The following is a 23,349-nucleotide window of genomic DNA, read 5'->3' as shown; positions in this document are numbered from 1 at the left end:
ATCAACGACATCAGTTACACAAAACAGCATTTGGTAAACAGCCCTTATTGCTTGTAATTTGAGGTGTACAGTATGCGTGTTACATTTAGCTGCTGTTTTAAAAAACGAGATTACTTTAAAAAAAAAAAAAAAAAAAAGAGTTCTTAAAAGTATTTTGTTAGTTGCAGGTTTTCTGGTGAGGGCACTTTAAACATGTCTTGAATATAATGTCCCTTTGCTTTCATCCCCGTCTTTACCTCTCTCTCACACACACACACACATACACACACACACACAAACACACTCTCGCAGCTCATGTGATCCCTTAGAAGGCTTTTCATTGAGCTCTGGATCACTTCCCAGCCTTCTCAATGGAGAAGAGCTGACGAGTGTTAGATCTGACAGATAGTCAAAGGTTCTGTCCTCTGAACTGATGGTTGCTAATGGATTTTCCCACAGGAGAAAGCCTGTATCTCTACCATCCTTATGATATGCAAGAATTTACAATTAAAAGGCAGTCTATTTAAAATATGGTACTGTCATCTTTTTCAAGAAATAATTACAGATCTCCTATAAATGTAGAACCAGACCACCCTATAATTTACCCAAAACTCAAGACTTTACTGCAGTTCTCTTATCTAACCTTAATTCACAAACATGCCTGTGGTTGCCTCTTGCCAAGTTTGGCCCCTCTAAAGCTCTGGTTATCCAGGCTTACAGGCTATTTGCCCTCCGATTAGGTAAGAGCTACAAATCAGGGAAGTGACGGACCAGGTGGTGACTAGGAAGATGTTGCCAATCGGCCAGGTCACTCAGCACGACGCTCTAATTTCAGACACCAGCCTGGCAGCCAGTAACAGAGAGCATAATCCTCTTTGCCGTCTATTCACATGTCTGGACATCGTGCAGCTTTACCTGTGAGTGACTTGTCTTGGACCAGAGTGAGAGTTTGTGCACCCAAGTTTCCAGGAGGGTTCCTTCTGTCTCTGTCTGCATGTTTATAGTCCAGAGGAATCTTTTTTTCAGGGCTGAGAATCAGACTGTTCCCCCTGATTCTATGAGGTGTGTGACCTCAGTAGAGACATTTCCCCGTTGCTCAAACCCACAGGAGGCCACATGTGTGCTTGGCTGCAGAGTATGTGTGACTCATCTAGTCTCCAGCCAGGAAATCCCATCCCATACACAGGTCATCAATTTGTTGGGATGCAGTTTTGTTGCAGTGTATTTTTTACCATGAGTACTGCTTCATGATTTGAGTAACAAGCAATATTTTTTTTGAAAACAGCTCCTCAAAATGCATGCTATATCACTATGAAATGTATTTAGTTTATGGGTTTGGGATCATCCTGGTGTGAGCGGGTTTGCTTCAGCTTACATCTGTGTATGAACTAGATCCTGCGGCTAAAGCCAGCTGACAGACTGCTCACAAATTCTGATGGCCATGATTCAACCATTATAAAAACATGGCTTTGGATCCAGAAAATTCTTGTTTAATGCATATTTTATAAATCTAGTGCTAAAGCTAAACGACCAAAGAACAGCCCCACAACCTACTTTTTAAAAAGTCTTTTCCTATCAGTCATTTTTGCCCTTCGTGTGTACAACAACAACTCTGACTGAATTGCAATAGTAAAAAAAAATCTGTTGTGCACTCCATTTCTTGATCAGAAGTAAATCACTACTCTATCCCACTACATTAGATGGTCCGATGCCTTCTCAGACCGTCACAGCCTTTTGTCAGGAGCGGCTCCCGGAATGAGATTTGTCTGAGCATAATTGGGTTAGAGAAAGACCCGGAGTGCAGGCCAAGGCTGTAACATCACCCAGGTAGAGGCGCGTGGTATCAACTGTAGTGGAGAGATCAAAAATTCACTGTCATGACTCATAATCTCATAAACGTGATACAGTATATGAGCCAGTGTGAAGGAAATATGGACGCTCCACACTTAATTTAATAGTAAAAGCCCTACTAAATCCATCACGGGATCTCTCTCATCTGTTAACTGTATCCCACACCGTGAGATGCATTAAAGTGGGCGTGTGTGTGTGATAGTATTACTGGGTCAGCCTTGTGGCACGCCTGATTGAGTTAACATATTTGGGGAAAAAATCCCTCACATTCAAGTGTAGAAGCCAGATAATGTGTTGAGCATGTGGACAGTGAAATTCAAGCTGCGTTGAACGATTTGAGTGGAAAAGCTGTCGTGACGCCACTTTCACACAAAAAAACCCTGTATTTGACACGGGATGATTAATGCACTGTTCTGTTCCGTGGTCACAGGTTAATGTCTGTTCGCTGCTCACTATTCTTACAAGACCCGAGTCTGCAGCTTACACATCACTGCTAAACCCCAGAATTATACCAGATCTAATATACATAAAACATGAAGGGATTTAATTTCTTAATTTGGTCGTATAAAGAAATGTTTGAGTATCCCTGATAATGAGCAGAGATGAATTTATGGTTTGAATGGTTTTAAATGAGGTCACATTGTTTGAAAGGGGCTTTCACTATAATGTTTTGTCTGGAAGAAACATAGTGATACATAGCGTATCACTTTGTCAAATTAGCAATTTGCAATGTAAGTCTAATTGTTTTTCTGTCTGTTTCATTTTCAGAGCAAGGAAATAGCCTTTCAGCTCCAGGAAGACTTAATGAAGGTCCTAAATGAGCTATACACAGTAAGTAGTAATGCCTGCCTTCTTTTTACTAATGCACTTAAGTATATTGGTCTTTGCTGCGGTTGAGACTGGTTTATAGCACTGACTGCATTTGTAACAGCTTGAAGTCTTTAACGTGTAGCTCAGGGATATCTGTTAGATGTCCTGTATCTAACATTCAAACAAATAGACCAGTACAAAGAGGATTGTTCAAAACTGTAGGGAAATCATTTTTACAGCATAAAAGAATGAAAACATAATCTTTATACCATCATGGACCCGCTGTTCAAAATGCAAAGTGTCATCGTCATGTTTGCTCGACTCACTGGAGTTCATGTTTTGTTGTTTTTATCAGCTGTGTTTTCTTGCTCTTCAAAACAAATTCATGCAAAGCCACACCAGGGGGGTTGCAGCGAAAAAGTAACAAGCTTGCCATATATATTTTTCAAGATTGTTTTTTGTGTTTTTTTGGCATCATTACTTTAATAGTTGACAGTAGAGACAGAGAGACATGCAACAGAAAACCCCCAGCCTGAATTGTAGACATAGTATATTCTGTATGCTACACCATAGACCGCTAGCTCACAGAGACTCACACTGTACATATTTTGAGAAACACAGCATAGTAAATGTAGCCCTGGCTTCAGACCTTTGAACCTAGAGGTTAAGTTTCTGTTTGTCTGAGTAGCATTTCACCAGACCATCAAACTTCTACATCATACAAGCCGCACATCTGCAGTCTAGTTCCTATAAAGCCTGTTTCATCTCCTCTGTTCGATGCATTTGCTGTAAGTCTGTGTGTTGCTCTGACCTTGGTCAATCAATAGCTAATTCCACTGCCTTAATTACCACAATCAGCCCTGGTAGCCTTCTAGCTTAGTATAATGCCTCACACATGTTGATCTTAGATTACCTGGATGAATCTCGGCTTTTTCTTTTTTTTTAACTCGTATCCAGTGATGTTTACATACTATTGCTATCGGTTTATACTGTCTCCTAATTCATACAACCCACTTTCGATCACTCACAGGCATCAACCACAACAAGCAATGATCAAGCAATATAATGTCAGTATGATTTTTTTTTAGGGTCTCAAACAATTGTTCCAGGGGTCCATCCTTTCATTTTCTAGCAAGGCTGTAACTCATCGACATGAACACTTACACTGTGACCAACAGCACTTGAATTACCACAGTGCACCTGATACCAAAATGTCTCATTCTTAACCCAAAAAAAATGATTAAAAAACATTGGAAGGTGTGTGTGTGTCATCAGTCAACCATGTCACCTCACTAAAATCAGTGACATTGTTAGCATGATCAGTGTGCACTGGTTTGCTCATCAATCAAAACTAACTCATATAGTCAGATATTCAGATACATTGATCGTCCTGGTAACTTGGGATTTCCACAGATGGAGATATGAGCCAAGGCGGGTTTGGTGCTCTCCCGAGAGATAGAGCGAAGAGCAGCTTAGTTTGCTTGATAGTCTCCAGTGACTCACTATTGAGGACTAGAGCGGAGTCGATGTGTTCCAAACACAACAACGTGTTACTCCAAACTCAATGTGTGTCACTCTCACCACAGTCCGCACTCCAGATTTGACCTGGTTTAGCCCCTGTGGGAGGAGACACGCACGCACGCACGCACGCACGCACGCACGCACGCACGCACACACACACACACACACACACACACACACACACACACACACACGCTGGTAGCTATTGCATCAGACAGCCACAGTCCCGATGTCGGCTACCGCCAATGAAATAACAGGTCTGGTCTGTCTCTAAATATGTCCCTCTAAAAGAAGCAGCAAAGTAAACACAGCAGCGGCAGACTCCAGACCAGTAAGTAAAGAGTACATGGCCCAAGGTCAGTCACCCATCTCTAAACTGGTTCCAGTTAGGCCAAACCTCACCAAAGGCAAAGGGCTCCAGACAAATCGGGCTTTGCTCTGTTGTTCCATTCATACAGAAATAACTCAGTTTGGGAGAAAGCTGTTTAGATTTTGAGATGGGTGAGTCTCTATTTGTACTGGAGTTGAGGTTTGGTGCAGACAAGTGTATTGCATACACAGGTTGTGGAGCTGTAATTTGCTGGAGTTGGTTCATTCCAGGTTAAACCACAGGTGCTCTATATTGCTGTCTTCTCCTGGGTGTTTGAGTGTATTTTCTGCCCTTGTTCTCAGTTCACTAAATTTGGCCAAATGCCATGAACTCAAACTCATTTAGCTTTACTGAAGACAGATTTTGTATCAAAAAGGTTTGATCAAGTCTCACTTCTGATTAGATATTCACACAATATTGTATATTTGTCATTTTTGAACTAATTTAATGCAAAAAACAAAGGATTGTTTATATGGAAAGATTTAGACTCACACACTATAACACCCATGATTCTACATGATTCAATGACCTCTATAAGATCTGGATCAGTTTGCATTTTAAAGTTGACACTATACAAGTTGGCATCTCCAAATGTATGGGCTTAAATTAGGGTCATGTGCATTGTAGCTGTGTATCACCATATCTGAAAAAGATTTGCACAAATAATTTCCAAAGTGTGAGTGCGCAAATGTTTGCAGTTACACATCTAACTGTTTGTGGGTGAAAAAAGTTCACACAGAATCTGCCAGTACAAATACTTTTGTCCCACATTTGACGCTTCCTCCTGAATAGCCAATGGGGATGCTCTGAAATGCTGGGGGCGTGTCCACTGAGGGCGCTTAAAGCACACCCCGACTGAACAGCCTCTGAGCCTCTGAACTTATCAACACTCATGCTGAACTCCCTTATAAAAATATACTTTGAAATAGGCCTTGTTTGTAGGTGTAAGACAAGCAACATGCATGATATTTTAAAAATTAAGTAACGTTAGGAGCCACTATTTAATTCGTCACCCATTTTGTAGGTAAATGTGGACTTATTTCAGTAAAAATGTAACTTAAACGACTAGTTAACAAGCAATCCATCACCAATCCTCATTGTTAAATTGTACTCGTAGATTTGATTTGTAGCTATAAACTTGGGATTCACACATACAGTTGAGTTCTGTGTGAACTTTTTTCACCCACAAACAGATAGATGTGTAACCGCAAACCTTTTTTGTAACAGCAGGAAATATTCTTGAACATTTCAGGGATAGACTGCATGTGTGAAAGGGGCTGCAGATCAGTATTTCTCCCACAGCCAGAGATTCATCTGCACTGTCCTAAGAGCCCCCAGATGTCTTTGTCCTCCATTCTCCTGACGAAATACACTCTGAGCCGGTGTTAATAAGACTTTTATAATCTTTCTGGTCTCTCCGCCCTTGAAGAATTCATTGCTTGTGTTTTGTGGTTTACCTGTTGCTGAACGACTGAGTCACTGCCTAATGGATTCAAGGAGTATGTAACGCACACACTCTTACCTTTTCTTACGATGATGACTCAGACCGTAGGAAGTAGCTCTAATCAACAGTTCACCATCAAGATAATGTATTTTTCTTGTACTGAATAGCTGCAGTGTGATGACACAAGGAGTGAAAGGGTTCAACTTATTTTCCATTATAGCTTGCACAATAAGAAATATCCCCATTTAAATCTATTTGAGAGTATATGCTACATGTTAAACAGAAAAAAAATCAACTGCTACACCTTTAATAAAAACTCAAAAGGTATTCACTTGAATTGACTTCAAAGACAAGAGCTAAATGCCCTCCCCTCCCCCCATCCTAACATGAGGCAGTTAAGGCAGCATTACATTTAGCTGTAGTGATTTGTGGTTGTTGTGGTTGTATGAGTGCCCTGTATGAAAGGGCCAGACAGAATCTGTCTTTGGTTTGTGGTTTAGCGAGAGACGAACCGCCTGCTGTGAGATGAGTTAAATCGATTTGAGATGAATGAGCGGGTCAAATGATGAAAGCCTCAGTTGTGGGTACAAAAGGTCAGCCTCGACTATGAAGAAGGTTTATTTTCACCCCTGACCTCAGAGAAACTGACCTGAGACAACTTTTTTTTTTTTTTTTAACAGAGACCTCAGTTTCAGGGTGTTGCCTTTTGTCGATCTTGCACACTAGTGCAGTGCCCCTTCAAAACATGCCGGTTTGGAACGGACCTATTGCTTGGCCTCTGGTGTTGCTGCTTCAACAAATAGAAAAATGAATACTGTTGATGTGAGGTGTGAATGAGTATGAACACCAACAACATGAAAGAAACTAACATTCTTTTATACACAGATGTTAAGTACTGTAATAGTGAGTCTTTTCTCATTTCAAGTATAATGAGGGCTGCATTTAAAAATACAATACATAACAGAGCTTTTGAAAAAAACATGCATTCTAAAATTAAGTGGATCAATCATATCGGCCTCTTAGATGGTTTATTTTCTGTGGCTTCAGTTCGGATCATTTGAGTGAGTATAAAAGCTAAGAATCTAAAAGCTGTCTGTTTTTCATTTTTTTAGAGCACGCTATGTGAAAAATCTTTTCTCGAGCTGAGCCGATATTAAAAGGTGACGTGAAAACACTGTAGACCACTGATTGGTCAGTCTTTTATCTCATTCACGGGCTTTCTGTCTCAGAGAAAGCTTTCCACCGCTCCCTCTCCTCGGTACACTGCGCCCTCTCTCTCTCATTTGCACGCTCTTCAGCTGCCGTGCACAGCATTCACACATGAGGGGAAAAAACAACCCTGATTTGTCCCGTTGTTCTTTGTATTTACTGCTGAATGAGTTGGATGTATGAGGAAAAATGCAGAGGAAGAAAAAGAAACAGAAACCAAGAGCATCTGTCTCCATAGTAAATCACCTGTTGAATGTTTGATGGTTAATTATTCGTGCTTTAGAACATAACTGCTGTGAAACAAGAAAATAACGTTTTATTTTTGTCATTCACATGCTTTCTCTCTCTCAGAGAAAGCTGTCAACCACTGTCTCTCCTTACCAGCCTGTCTCTCTGTCACTCAGTTGCTGAGTCCAGAACAGCCTCTGGGCCCTACTGCTGCAGATTGGAGTGACTTGCTTATCTCTAGCTTATTCAGTGTTTATTAATATTGAACGTGTTGCATGTCCAAATTGCACCAAATTCAACACCGCACATCCTTGGGTCCCCAGCAACACACCTGCCAAGTGTGAAGTAGTTCGAATGAACGGTTCTTGAGATATGTGAAGGACATACATACATACATACATACATACATACATACATACATACATACATACATACATACATACATACATACATACATACATATGTACATACAGACAGACAGAGAGTTCTTGCTTTATAGTTGGATGAAATAATGACAGAGATCAGAAATTATTTTTATTCTCCACATCATAGATCCTTTTCTGTGTCTCCAGGTGATGAAGACCTACCACATGTACCACTCGGAGAGCATCAGCGCCGAGAGCAAGCTGAAGGAGGCTGAGAAGCAAGAGGAGAAGCAGATTGGCAGGGGAGATCCGGTCTTCAGCATCCGAATGGAGGACAAATACCAGAAGCGCAACTCCGTGAAGAAGATTGAGAAGATGAAAGAGAAGGTAAAACGCCTGGGGTTTACATTCCGAAACCATTCCAGTCCAATTTGTGGCAGTTGCGTGTAAGCTAAAAGGGAGCCATCAGCAGTTAGTAGTCACACCATCCACTTTTCCATTAGACATTAAGCATCTTTTAGTACTTTGAATATAACAAAACATCTGATCAGGATATGAAGCACTTTCATATTCACATGTATTTGTTATCACGTGCAACCACAAGAACACTATCTTTGCTCAGAAGTCCTGCTGAACAGAGTCTTTTACAGCTTTACATTCTCTGAAGGGGCCTGTTTTCTGTTAAATCTCTGTGACAAATTGTTAAATGTCCAGGGGAAAGGAATTTTTTTTCTCACACCGCTCTTCTTGCAATGCATTTGGGAAGTGTTAAAATATGGATGATTTGGAAGTGCGTGAGTCGGAGCCCATTGGTCAGTGGATGGTGACTAACTAACAGCCTTGTTTGTCTGGTTGAGAGGAAGTGTAGGATAAAGACAGGTGGCTCAGACGTATCCCAGATGAAGTGAAGGACGCTTTTAGTTTAGATTTTTCTATTTCTGTTTTTGTTCCTGTTTTGGCTATTTTTATTTATTTTTTTTTGCTCTTATGTTTATTGAAGCTGTTGCTTTGCCGGCAATCCAGCCTCAGCTGCGTGATGCGCAGTGCGTGCAGACATAAAAGCACAATCACTTGTCAGAAAGGCACTTCCAGACTCATTACATTCCTCCTCTCTTGCTCGTCTGTTTCTCATTCTTGCCTCTAATTCTCTCATCAGCGTCAAGCCAAGTACTCCGAGAACAAGCTGAAGTCGATCAAAGCGCGGAACGAGTACCTACTGACACTGGAAGCGTCAAACTCCTCCGTTTTCAAATACTACATCCACGACTTGTCGGACTTAATTGATGTAAGTATAAAACCACGTACTATTCTAAGACAGTTTCATTCTCACCAAAGGCTTATTTGCCTGCAATAAGACTCAAAAAAGTTTTTGCTCAAGACACGCTTACATAAACAGAGAGCCAACACATTTTGCATCCGTCTTTCTCTGGAGTTTTATACCACCTAAGGTTCATGTGAGAAGTTTTTATGTTTCTTTGTGTTCCTCATGCAGACGAACCACCTTCACAGACCTTTAGAAGAGTTTGAAAATCATAATCAGAGGAGAGACTGATGACTTTAGCAGCCAGGACTAATATAAAAGACATTTTAGGACACCAGACTGTGGGATGGAAATTACAGTGTGGGACAGAACTACTGTAAAGCAGCTTATTAAATTTTGTGAAGAAAAACTATTCTTTCCTCTTTCCCCTCTCTCCATGTCATTATTGAAATCCCACATATTATATTCAGTCCTACCGTGTTTTTCTGACAGTATGTCAGTGTTTTGAATATTTTCCACATCTCTCAGACTCTCTTCAGGCTGAATGGAGTCTGGGATTGGCCCTGACCCCCTTTTTTGTCATTTACAGCTGTGGGTCATCACTCCATTCACTACAGCACTCAGGTCTCTTTACTCTGCCTTGCCAGCAGATTGCTTTGTTTGACCTTCCGCTACCCTACCAATAAACATGACTTATTTATAATATGGCTCACCTGGGTTGTTATTATTTTGTTAGAGAAACTAACTTACCGCACTATTTTCTGTGGTGTTTCTAAGGAAACAGGAGAAGGCCGGGTTTTTAGTGAGCATTTGGGGTTTTATATTCCAGACAGGAATGAAGGAGAAGAGAAACGCAACCTCTGTTCAGCAGCATGCTGTGCTCTGAAATTCCCTTGCTCCCCGCTTTGCTCACAAGCCTTCACATCTCACCAGGGTGTGTGTGTGTGATTGTGTGCGGGATGCGCTCTGCGTGAGCTGTATTTGCAGGCTTGTACACATTTGTTTATTGATGAAGGAGACTTTTTATAGTCAAAAACAAAGTGTACATGCTGGCTGGTAGTGGTATCCTGTTTGCCTATCAGTCAGGCCATGTCGTATTTGTGTGTATAACTATGTGACTGTGTGCCTGGGGCTCATGTGTCTTCCCAGGAGAGACCTTGGCCAAGGTTCTAGTTATTAAGAATCAGCATTAGGTCCTGGAGGTAACATTGAGGTTGTGTAACACAGAGGCAACACTGCTGGCTGAGAAAGGGAATGGACAACCATGGTTTAGTAGTGGAAGGTGTCTTATTTCTTTGAGTATATACCATTGAATTACAGGTATGTTTCAACATTATTCTTAGTATTTTGTTTTTAAACTGATCAGATCGGATTTACTGATATTACTAATATAAACAAACCTTAAACAGTATCAGAAAACATTGGATTCAGCTGTCTCCAGTTTTCCTACCTGTCCTGAGTGTATTTCAAAGTATTTCAAATACAAGTTAAAAAGGTTCATCAAATTATAACTACTCATCTTTATGATTTTCCATTTTACGTTGATCCTCCTCTTTCCATCCAGTGCTGTGATTTGGGGTACCACGCCAGTCTGAATCGGGCATTGCGGACCTACCTGTCAGCCGAATACAACCTTGAGACATCACGCCACGAGGGTCTTGACATCATCGAAAATGCTGTGGACAGTTTGGACCCACGCAGTGATCGACAGAGGTTCATGGAGATGTACCCTACAGCCTTCTGCCCACCAGCAAAATTCGAGTTCCAGCCTCACATGGGAGACGAGGTACAGAGTTCATTTAACAACAGGTGGTGTGATGATGATAATATCTGATGTAATTGTGTAGTCGTTATATAAATTGGGTTGTTGTTACATGACCAAATCTGAATCAATCAATCAATGTATTTTTTTTGTATTATTTTATTAAGTGTGGAAATGCTCCAAAGACATCTGTGTGCTCAGTGCATACTACAGATAGACCAAACAACATGGAGGTGAATTTGGAGTTGATTTTAGAAAAAAAAAAAAAGTCTCAGACTTAATGAGGTCTGATTTTCAGTGGCTTAAGTGCAGCGTTTTACTGCGTCTGAGCTGCCAGATCAGGTTTTATGGGGCACTGCAATTGACAAATTATGTGTTATTCCTCACCCTGCAGTCATGTAGCTCACCATGTGTTAAGAGTTTTACTGTTTGGCTGGCAATACCACCGCTGATATCATGTCTGTTTACTAGCTGTTGTTGTGCGGCTGTCTGCATTCAGTCAGCAGAATTCACTGTGGTTTGCTCTGCAATTGAAGAAGAATTTGGATTCCTATATCCTGTTTAAACCAAAGGTTACTTGGCCTCCTCGTTCCTCCAGTAGGTTGTAATTTCAGGTTGCTGATCATTGACAGTCCATTTCCTCTTTCCCCAGGTGTGTCAGATCTCAGTGCAGCCACCAGTGAACGGGGAACTCATACTGAGGTTCCAGCAGCTGCAGTCTCGCCTAGCTACTCTGAAGATCGAAAACGAAGAGGTAAAACGGTGCAAATAAATGTAACTCAATATCCAGGTATTTGTGGTTGATAGGGGATTCGAAAACGTCAAAAATATTCTACACCGCTCTGGTTTTGTTGTCTGCAAGAGATGCAGGAGTTCCGTTATGCTGCCATTTGTTGGTTGCAAGATGTGGAGTATTAAAGCTACTAAAGAAAAAGTTAACTTTAGCCATCATGGAGTCATCCAAGCCGAGACAGAGAATAGTTGCTGATGATCTCTAAAGTTTTTGTTGCATATACACATACACACTCTATATTTTCCTCTCTCTCATGCCCTGCAGGTAGCCATCAAACCCTCTCTGTGAAGCCTCAATTTTTGTTCCCGCCGGTAGAATTCACTGTCTCACTTTTATTTGCACAAACCTATCTTTTGTTGCTCTGTTTTGACACTGGAGGTGCATCTATGCAGGCTGTATTGTTTTAATCTGTCTGCAGCATGCTTGAGTAATTCGACTTTTTTTTTTTTTTTTTTTTTAAATATAAAACAAAGGCCAATAGGGAAGACTGCTGTTGTTTCACAGAGTGCAATCACGTCCATCAGACTGGCTTGTGTATAACGTCTGGCCTGCTTCCCTTCTATGAGCTCTCACTGCCTTTTGTCTCTATCCTCTGTTTCTCTCCTTCCCTCCACATCAGTGCACTTTCTCTTATGCCTGTACAAAGACTAACAGAAACACAGGAACATGTCATTCAACTTCCTCTACATCCACTGTGGCTTGAGCTTCTTTTAAGTGAAACTGACTGAAAATACATCTACAGGAAGGAACGATGATGACTAAGATAGCTGTATTTTTGGGCAAAAAATTATACAGCAACAATTTTGATAATCAATTAATTTTTAAAGTTGTTTAAAGTCATAATCCTTAAGAGTTCAGTCCTGATTGATTTGGCGACATCCCTTGGTTACCTATGGTAACAGCAAATGCCGTATAATCCGACAGATATTCCAGAATGCAACAAATGCTCCTTTAGTAGCTCCTTTGTCAGAAATGCGAGAATGCAAGTTGATTACCCTGCTGAGAACTTTGTAGGTGCATTTTTGATGAATGATTGCTGTCAGCGCTAATCTCTGTGACAAATATTTAGCATCTCCTGTGACTGCTTCACAATAAAAGTTACTTCATGTTTCACCAGTTGAATGCTTTTAAAGTAAACTAGCAGCAGTAGGAAATGTGGGGTTTGCATTAGTGGTAACTTGATACAGCTCTGATAGAGCATTAGGAGAGTGAACAGTAAACAGTGAGGCTGATATCAATGAGAGACAATTAAAAACATGATTAAATGCATGCATTGTGAATACCTTGTATGTTCGTAGGCAATTTGAATGCAGCACGGGAATGGCGGACTCCACCACTAACAATTAAACAACTATATATGGCTGTTGCTGAAATGTGCCAAAATGCTGACCATAAAGCATATCAAAAACTGGCTTTGATTTCATGAAAATTTTAAGGATTATGACTTTAATCAAGCAAGAAAATGCTAAATATTAGCTGGTTCTAGCTTCTTAAATGTGAGGATTTACTGGTTTTATATGTTTGATATCATTGTACTTAATATTTTTTGGGTTTTGGACTGTTTGCCAGAGAGAACAAGACATTTCAAAATATGACCTTGTGCTCTCTTCCTGGGTAATTTTATTATTCTTTTGACATCTCATAGACTATATTTGCAGCCCTACTAATTATCATTCAGACTCAGTGTGTTGTTTTATGATGTGTATCCAGGCTGGTCTGGGTCCTGCTGGTGTCATCACAGTTCACACTGCATGCAGTATGTACAATATTACTGCACCCTTGTGTGTGTGTGTGTGTGGGTATGATGACAAGCTCTGGTGCTTCATGTCCTTGTCTGCCTGCCTCTCTAAGCGGATGTCCTGGTGGGTCAGAATTGGAGGGCGCTGCTGCCTTGTGTTAGGATCACCAGATGGCCTCTCTTCCTGGGCACAGCGTGCCAGATACATCCTTGAAAAATGAACTTTCAAAGCTCTGTGTCGACCTACAAGCACGACTGTCAAATGTACAAGAGAGCATGAGAGTCCGTGCTCGTCCGGCCAGGAAAAGCTGCAGGGCAGTGCTTAATAGAAGTGCAGCTGTTTCCTCAAACCTCTTTGACTCCCGTGAAATGGTGAAAGAAAACATTGCTGAATAATTTACTCTGCATCAGTGGTGAATGGGGTGCGATGTGGGGAGGAAGACTTTGGATCTCACTCTCACTCGGAGGGGTTGGGGTAACATCACCCTGCTGTGTGAGTCACGGCAGAAATTACAATTACAATTACTCTGAAGACACCGTTCATTGCAGCTCCTCAATCAGTCAGCATGGTTCATCTCTTTTTCAGATTTAATAATCTGGCCATTTAGATCTCATTTGCCTCTGTATGCACCAGAGCCGGCACAGATGATGATTTCCTCCTCTGCTCTCTTCCGTCTTTTCACCAGATACACAAGCACACTTTACGGTTATTCTCAAGACGTTTCACACTAAACCCGGGCAATCTAAAACCATCTCCTTTGCAGGGAGTGTTTGTTTTTCCTCAGATAAATCTCAGGGAGGCACATCAAAGCCTGTGCATGTGTGTGTGTTCATAGCGGGATGATCAGCAGATTACACACTTACTACAGGGTCTGTTGAAAGCTGGGGACAGCAGTTTTCCTTCTGAGATGAGATAATAGGTGTTGAAATAACTGTTAGTGACGTTGTACGGCTGCCCCGCAGTATAACATTGATTCCAAAGTGTGGCGAATGGAACATGACTTATATTCAACTCAGAAAACGTTTACCACAAGTAAACCAAACTGAGACTTGGCTCATCAATTGCCGAACTGTTGATATAGCACCGTAGAAGACACTTGGGTGAAGGTTCTGCATTAAAATAAACAAACTTAACTAAATCCCAGGGACTTTCTCCAGGTCTGTTGTGCAGCGGCAGGGACTAATGAGCATGTCCACCATGTCTCTCTAAGAGCTCCGTTGTAATTGAGCCCAGCAGTGAACACTGGTAACTATTCGTCTGCTGAATAATGGATAAACCCAACAGCTTTTTTCACTGGGAGCAATTCTCTCGCATGCATGGGTCCTGTCTTTCTGATGACAGCTGGGCCTCTCGCCTCCACGAGGCCACCCAGGATGAGGCTGCAGGGACACGAGGAGAGGGAGACCAAAAGCACTCAGAATGCAGAACTAATGACTTTTTGTGGCAGGTAGTTATCTATTTTAGGGACACGTCATGGATGTTTGATTTGTCTAAATCTCACAGGAGAGGACTCAAGCATCACCGATCTATCATTTTATTTCATTACCTTTCTCTCTGTCTATTATAGTCAGCAGGTTCTTTTTCATTCTGGCACAGAAAATCAATCCTTTGATCACCAACTGACAATCCCTGACTGTCGTCACAAGACAGGATGATGTTTTTGCGAAGTTTTATGATCCCAGAATTCCCAATTTCCTTTTGTACATTGTCATTAGCCTTGTTCCAACCTGCAGTGTGTTTTTGCTTTCCAATGGGATGGATGACACTGTAACTACACTCACATTGTGCACAGAGGCATACGTGTCAGCACTGTAATCCATCACAGCAACACATGAAAGAGGTGAAGTCCACCTTGCTGTTCAGGTGGGTTTTTTTCTTTTTTTTTTAAAGGCCAAATGAGTCACAGGTCATGCAGTTAAAAACAAGCTATTATCCACTGTTGTCTCTGTGTGTGTAACAGTTAGTTCTTTCATTAGCGTTGAGGTCAGACTCCCTTAATAATTGAGAAATGGTGACACATTTGAGTGGGGGTCCTCCTGATCATTAAACATAATTAGGAGGAATTCCAGCTGCGCCTCACTCAGGGCCCCGTTGACCTGTGATGCCCCCACCTTTTAAAAGCCCACACAATCAAGCTGCGATGGTCACAGCGCTCCACCCCCCCCCCCCCCCCCCGCGCAGTGTCTCTGTTGAATGCAGAGGAGCGTTTTGCTGAATTTTTCCTGAGAGGCAGTTGTTGGTGTTTCTACATCAGCTGGGCCTCTTTTCCTCTGCAGCTTTTCCACATCAGTGATTCCTGCTCACACTTTACAGTCTCTAGACTCTTCCTCCTTGTCAGTTTGTCTCCGTTATTTTTTTTTCTCTCTCTCTTTCTATCCCTATTTTTCCTCATTCTGCAAATGTCCTCAGTCCATATGGCCCTGTATTTAATGTAGAATTAGGGCCACTCTTGAGGACAAGTTGCATATAATGATTTTTTCTCATTTTTTCCTAAAAAGAGACTTTTTTTTAATTCTCCTACCATGAGAACTTTTATAGCAAAATATTAAAATGTTACTCTCAAAATAATACAACTTTTTTCTTAGTTAAATCCTCTTTATTTCACTTCTTCTCACAAGAATTCCAGTTTTATTATCATAAATTATGATTATTTCTCAAAAGTACAGCTTTATTCTCATAACATTGTTTTAGGGCCAACGTTGGCCCTAAGACTCTTGTTCCATCACACTATACTGCAAGAACAATCAATTTTTATCAGCTTTTGATGTCTTAAACTTTTACTGCGCTATTAGAAACTCATTTGCCCTCTTATTTGTATGTCACATCCTCTCCTGTCTTGTGTGATCACACTGTATACTGGACACAGTCATGGCCTGCAGCACTCCCTCGCCGAAATCTTTCTCAGTAAGTGGCGGGGCATGTTTGGCCAAGTCCTGACGTTTATAAGCTCCAAGAGAAGCAGTTCTGTTGACAGGGAAGAGGCGGTTATGGAAATGAATCTTAAAAGCCTGCAACTGGATGTACCATCTCCTACTCACCTCTGGCCCCTCTGAGTGCATGCAAATTGATTGCTTTGGCTGGGCGTCATGTTCAAGGGATAGTGTTTTTTTTTTTTTTTTGGAATGTGTGTCTTGTCAGAAACCACCTGAATTTTTTAAAGTGTCATAGGATAGCAAGAGAGGTTTTTAGGAAGTGCGATGATTCAAGCTGCTTAGTACGCCGCAGTGGTGAAAGTGAAGAGATGACATCAAGCTTTTAAGCGGGGCGGTCTCTGCTCTGGCAAATGACTCTTCAACATCTTCCCTCCATCCCTTCTTCGCTCAGATCAAAAAGACGTCAGAGGCCACCCTCACCACCATCCAGGACATGGTGACCATCGAAGACTATGACGTGTCCGAGTGTTTCCACCACAGCAGATCCACCGAGTCAGTCAAGTCCACCGTGTCGGAGACGTACCTCAGCAAACCCAGCATTGCCAAGAGGAGGGCCAACCAGCAGGAGACAGAGCAGTTCTACTTCATGGTGAGTAGAGATGTGTGGCTGAAGAGACGAAAGGGTGCTTAATAGAAAGAGGAAAAACCTTCGAAGATGTCTTATATTTCTGTATGAAAATAAAAATAAATCTCTCTTGTAGACTCTTTGATGCCTCGTTTAGCTTTCTATATTTAGATATTTTAAAAAGTGAAAACGCCACATTTCCCTTGTCTGATTACACACTCTAATAGATGCTACAAAAATCTCTAGAATATGAACTCAAAGCCTCTATGGAGAAATTAAAAAGCTTAATCTATAAATTCTATTGGACTTAAAACTCTGAATTTATTCACTTAGCCCCCTTTTGAAATCTTTGATCAGCCGGCAGAGGGGTAACTCTCCCAAAATATTTCCATTTTGTAAGCCCAGCCGCTATCCTGTTCCAGTCTGAAGATGGACATGCTCTGATAAAGGCTTTAAAAAGACTCTCAGTGTGTCCTTTGCCCTTGGCTGCCTTATCGGAGATTGCTATCTTAAGAGTGGGCACTGTAGCTGGCACTCAGGGCCGCCGTGTAATTACTCTCAATTCTCCACAGAAATTCCGGGAGTTTCTGGAGGGCAGCAATCTCATCTCCAAACTGCAGGCCAAACATGACTTGCTGAAGAGGACACTTGGTGAAGGTACGGTCACAATCGCTTTACTTTACCCTCCTCTCGTAGCTCCCACTGTTCTCGTTCTCACACTGTGTCGAGTACTTTATTCTTACCTTCCACCTGCCTTCCTCCAGCCAAAAATGAGGATGTATTAGCTCTAATCTGTGTCCAAACAGCCAACATAACTAACAATTGGTTATTGAATTTTGTCTTCTTTTTTTTTCTGCAGTCCTCCAGAGCAATTTCAGTCTTTTCCATGGCAAATTTCCCGTTGTTTGCTTGCTTTTTCCACTAGTCAAAGCTCCTAGACAGTAATCTGGGTTTTAGCCAGGCAAGCCAGAGCTGAGGGGGATTGTGAATTCGTATTATCCGTCTTAGTGATTGATTTGCTCCAAACTTAATGGACTGCAATGTATTAGAGGGGTGGTGGTCATTACGATGGGTCTCCCCTTGTTCTACATTGGTGGGATCTCCTGGAGGCCTCAGCTAATCTACCGTCAACCCAAAGTGTGTCTTGTCAGTCACCGTGCTAACCTGCGGTCCTGGTGGTCTCAGTCAAACTGTCTGCTTAAATAAGTGATGGAGCCGTGTCCTAATGAGGAAGAGAAAAGTCTCCTGCCTCTCCAACGTGCCCCTTAATCATATTGCTGTCAATGAGCTGAGGTACAGTATGAGTCACTCAGATACACAGACAGGTCAGATCCTGTTCACGGGAACAGATGGCCATATTCAAAACTACTCCTGTTCTCCAAAACCATTTGGAACTTATTTTGTGCTAAATCTTACTCTGCCTGTCCAAACTTGAAGCTCTGTGTATTACTATAATGATTAGTGTGTCTCTGTTTGGCCGTGCCGGTGTCAGTTGTCAACGTACAACTGTGTGCCAGGTCGATGTAACTAAAGAGTTGCCTGTATAAGTCTCTGTGCAAGCCATGAGCTGTCGTGTGTGTGTGTGTGTGTGTGCGCGCGTAGGTGTGTGTATGGGTTTTTGTTTGTGCTGCTCAAGAGGCCAGCGGTTGCGGACAGATGGCAGGCTTCAAATGCTTCACTAGGCGTATGCACAATGCACCGCAGGGACCTCAGAGACAGGTTCTGGCATGTCCACATGTCTAGCTTCCCCTCACATCTCTTCTCTTTTCTCTCTTCACCCGCAGGCCACAGAGCTGACTACATGACCACAAGGTAAAGCACACACTCACACACACACACACACACACACACACACACACACACACTTCACGGACCTGCGCGTATTCAAGACACACATCCAGTCCGCTTTTCTTTTCCGAGGACGACAGAAACTTTTGTGACGTGTTGCAGCTCATCAATGCGAGAGCACTTAGCCTCAGGAAATTGTCGTGTGAAATCTTCTGTGACCATGAAAGCAGAGGAGTCCATAGTTAGACTCAGAAGAGCACTGAACAGATGTGCAAGCCTCTGTGTTTTTTTTTTTAAGCTTAGGCTGCTATCATATGGCTGGGTTACTGTACTTCCCGGTCCTAATAGTACTATTTGTCAGACCTTTAGAGGGAATGAGAGGTGGTAAAGTGGAGAATGTTTAAGTAATCATAGAGCAAAAGATTTGCATGAAATTTTAATGTTTTAGCGTCAGGTTTCAAGAACAACCAGAGGAGTGAATAAGAACTGATGGGTCAGTTGAACCCTTAGTCGGAGTTTTGCATATTTGAAAATGGATCAAAGTATGGAATTAACTTATTACATTTATTCCCATCACAGAATCAGCATACTTGACTTATATAACCTTATTCTCAGCTCTTTATGAGAAACAGTTATGGAGCCTTTCACAGTGAATTGTGAGTCAGCAAAGAGAAGTAATTTGATTCAACTTTGTTACTGCATGTTATTTTGTAATATTTAGTTATTAATAATCAAAACTATCTATGTTGAAGTTTAGTTTGTCCTTTTAGAATCACACGGGAAAGGTCACGTCCAACAATGTCCTCTCTTTTGAATAGAAATGTTTCTTCTGTGCACACAAAATTTCTTGAGTAAACTAATTAATGGTGTTTATACTCAGGTGAAATATTAGTAAAGTAACAGTGCTTTTACATCATTAGGAAATCTGAAACAAAGTTTTACTCACATCACAAATATTTCATCTTCTGTGTGGGTATGAACAGATATTTCATCACCAGTCCTTCCTGTGCAGAGTAGTTCTGTCACCGTGATTGAGCAGCAGAAGGGACTAAAGTCCTCCACTCTTTTCATCTCAGTCCTGCTGGTCACAAAAAGCCAAATTGCATTAAGTCACACACACATTCACACAAACTAAGAGAGGCAGTGCCCCGCGGGGCCTGTCATGAGGTGGATGCTGACACATGATGCTCTCAGCAGGTCTGATATTTCACTGGCCTGTGATATCTTGTAGAGAGAGAAGAGACAGGATTATAAAGAAAAAAATAATTCATGGGTCTCAGCGGCAGCTGAAAATACCCTTATTCACCTGTCTGTCATCTTAAGTCGGGCGGTTTTAAAGATTAGTCAGCCTCAACTTCAGTTCAAGTTCTTTAAGGGCATGAAAGTTATTGGAGAGAAGCCTCGCAGAGATGAACTATTCTGAAAGGAAAACTGCATTGTTTACTTATTCTAATGCATTTTTTGTATTCTAGACATCCCAATGGTCCGCTCAAAACCCACACTGGCACCCGGCGGGCTAGACCCCGCTCTGTTTTTAATGTTAGGTTATTTAATGGCAATTTGGAGTCATTTATCAAGGTACCGATTACCAGTCTGCCCGCTTGACATTGCTCCTTCTCCTATCTATTTCCTGTCTTGCTCTGGCTTTCTGGTCATTTTGGTGGGTTCCCCCAAAGCATCTTAGCTTTAGTTTATCTCTTACCAACAAATAACAACAACGTATTTGTGCTAAGATGGATTCTTGAAACCTCCCTCATGAGTAAGTGAGCTCTGGCAGTCGGCGTCTGAGATGTAGGGGTGGCACTGATAGATTCGGAGGGCTGCGGGAGGAGAGGAAGGGCAGTTGGAGGGATAAATGTTTGTCTCAGTCAGCTCCACTGACTCACTGCTGACCCGGCATCACTGAGCTGCTCTGGCAGAGAGATTCTCTCCTCCTCCTCCTCCTCCTCCAGAGTGAGAGCAGAGGCCAGTGAAAGCAGCAGGGTAAATGACAGTCAGTGAGCGGATGCCAGACTGATAAGGTGTGCCGCCTCCCTCCTCCGGCCTTTTCTCTGCCTCCCACCAGTGACCATGTCCGGTCCTGCCTTGTCCTGTCCAGTTCCCACTGTTTTCTTTTGGGTGTGATGCCAGCACAGAGTGGAATGAGGGTGCACTCTTAGTAAAAGCTTTGATGGGCAGCTGCTGTGGTCCTAATCTGGGTCTTGCTTCTCTCTCTCTTTCTGTCTCTCTCTCTCTCTCTCCATCTGTGGCTCTTGCGTCATTTCTCTGTAGCCGCGGACGACGGAACTCACACGCTCGACATCAGGTAGACACCTTGAAGCATCTTGGGGGGCCCATGCTGCTTGCCTGCGCTCAGTTTCCTTTATCTGTCCTGCCTTAACAGCATTTTCACTTCTTGTTGTGTTTGTTAATATCTTGTAATCATCAACTGACTCAGACAGACTGATTTGATGTTTTGTTTTCCAAAATCTGGTCAATCAATATTCCTTCAACAAAGATGTTACAGCAAATTGTTCAGGTCGAATTGTCTTTGGAAATTAACAGCATGAACCATTTCCAATGTCGAAATTGGTATTGAGTTTATCTGATAGAAAGCACTCATCCCCAGTCTCACATACGCAAAGAGATAGTATTACATAATCCTGCTGCACCAGACCTGTGCCTCAACCCTCAACGGTTCCACTCCAACGATAGATAGTTGATTTTGGCATGGTTGCCGTGTTTGGACCGTGCGTATACCCCTGAGGGATGTGAACAGATCCACTGTATCATTAAAAGCATGTACTGAGTCCCTGTCCAGCACTGAGCCTCGGGAGCAGTTGGCACAGTGGCAGAACAAGAGTGCAGTCCACGTCTAAGTGCGTGAGAGGAATGTGTTTTCTCTTAAGGAGACGGTGCAGCTCCTCTCATCTCCTCTACTTCTGCCCAGAACTCCATATCGAGCGTGTTGCTCTTTAGATAAGTTCTCATCACTTCAAACACACTGATTGCTAGCATAACAAGACAGAAAGTATATTTAGGATCACTGGGGCTCCATTGAAATGTGTGGGACAACAGGGTTTTACATGCTGCTTGTTGTAGTCTAGTAAGTGATTTGTTCGATACTTTGTGATATTTCACAGCTGTTTATGTCAACTCAGTCTGTCTCAGTGAGATCTCAGCCTACTAACCCTCACTTTCTATCTAAACCTACCAACTTCACTTACACTGGGTGTGCATGTTTATGTACTTTGAACGTCACGTTAACCAGTTTTTGTCAGAGCCCGACCAATACCTCGGAAGGCTAATATCATCGGTCCATATTGGGTCATCACAGATATATATATTGGCATCAACATGTATGTTTTCAGATATGTAAAAAGACATTGTAGAGACATAAAGTGCCATAATAAATGTGTTATCCTACATTCAATACCGCATAAAGTTTTGTGTCAAGTGTTTCTATATTTAGAGTTATTAAAAATTATTTCAATTACATTTATTGATCAAAAAGTACTCCTGTATTTACTGATATAATTATATTTTATAAAAAAAAGTGCATTGTGTAACTGTAAAATGTCTTAACTCAGATTATCTTTACCACTAACTGTATTTTATGTTTTTGTGTTATTTAAAAAAAAAAAAAAAAAAAAAAAGTATTATTCTCAATTATTATTTGTATCATTTTCAGAAATCCAGTATTGGTTGGGCTCTATGGCTCTTGTGCATGTGAAAAAAATACAATTAGTGTAAATTATATGTGATCTGATGTTTTTTGTTGTCTTTAAAGGACTCTGGACAGGCTATTCCTCGTGTGGTTGAAAGCTGTATTCGCTACATAAATTTGTATGGTGAGTTTGTTGTTATTATACTGTGTGTAGACATTTAACCACTTAAGTAAAACAATCATACACTGATATTTGTATATTCTCTTCCTGAACTGTCTGCAACCTGCTTTATTTTTGGTGTAAAGTGAAACCTAAGCAATCTACAGGCGCTAATTGTTTGGGCGTGTACATTATTTTTTTTTTCATCTTGGGGTTACAGTTTGTTCCACTTCGGTTGCAGTCATGGGAAAATGCAGATTCCATCTTGTTTACCACGGCGCAGCCTTTTCCACCCCGACAGACAGACAGCTTAGCCTGGCACAAGTGATGAGGCTTTAAACCAGATTGAAAAGGACACTCAGAAAGAATGTTAACTTTGAAGCATTAAAGATGAGACAGCAGAGAGGTCTCAGGGTTCGCTGGGTCGTCTGCTGTATCTCATCAAGCAGCCAACTGATGACGTACTAAGAAAAAGCTAAAAGAAGACAAACAGCAGACTAATTATGCTTCGTCTTGACCCCTGACCTCTCCCCTTATTAAGTCCTAATCCCAGCTGGAAGACACTTTAGTAAAACTTGATTGTGGTGCCTCTGACTCATTAATTATCTCTAATTAGAAAAGTGAAGGGGCTTAACGAACAGGATGTGCCTTTTAGGTCCAAACTAAAGTAGGCTTTGTTTGCTGAGTGAGGGAGTTTCTTTCTATGAGTGTGTCTATGTTCTTCCATTGGCTTCTGTTTCACCTTCCTTAAACTGTTTGTCTTTGTCTGTCTCTGCGCAGGCCTTCAACATCAAGGAATATTTCGCGTATCTGGATCCCAGCTGGAAGTCAATGACATCAAGAACTCGTTTGAGAGAGGTACATGATGTCTGCTAAATTCCCGGAACAATAAATGATTTTTATCTATTTTTGACTCACTGTTATC

General features: G+C 41.6%; 1 protein-coding gene across 4 annotated transcripts in view; it reads left to right on the top strand.

Moving 5' to 3' along the window:
• Positions 1-23,349, top strand: part of srgap1a (SLIT-ROBO Rho GTPase activating protein 1a) — an 85,523-nt gene that overhangs the window by 44,151 nt on the left and 18,023 nt on the right. For 2 of the 4 annotated variants that reach the window (XM_044356787.1, XM_044356789.1), the window contains exons 4-14: positions 2,599-2,661; positions 7,985-8,164; positions 8,934-9,062; positions 10,603-10,824; positions 11,453-11,554; positions 16,657-16,854; positions 17,403-17,487; positions 18,615-18,642; positions 20,091-20,196; positions 22,388-22,448; positions 23,205-23,282. In XM_044356787.1, the coding sequence (XP_044212722.1) occupies positions 2,599-2,661; positions 7,985-8,164; positions 8,934-9,062; positions 10,603-10,824; positions 11,453-11,554; positions 16,657-16,854; positions 17,403-17,487; positions 18,615-18,642; positions 20,091-20,196; positions 22,388-22,448; positions 23,205-23,282 (1,252 nt within the window). Of the gene's footprint in view, positions 1-2,598; positions 2,662-7,984; positions 8,165-8,933; positions 9,063-10,602; positions 10,825-11,452; positions 11,555-16,656; positions 16,855-17,402; positions 17,488-18,614; positions 18,643-20,090; positions 20,197-20,889; positions 20,924-22,387; positions 22,449-23,204; positions 23,283-23,349 lie in introns of all 4 variants that reach the window. The other 2 variants (XM_044356788.1, XR_006404198.1) reach the window with 2 other exon arrangements.

This window comes from Thunnus albacares, chromosome 7, assembly GCF_914725855.1.
Source record: "Thunnus albacares chromosome 7, fThuAlb1.1, whole genome shotgun sequence".
Classification (NCBI taxonomy): Eukaryota; Metazoa; Chordata; class Actinopteri; order Scombriformes; family Scombridae; genus Thunnus; species Thunnus albacares.
The sequence above is the reverse complement of the archived record's forward strand: the minus strand, read 5'-3'. Positions and strand labels throughout refer to the sequence as shown.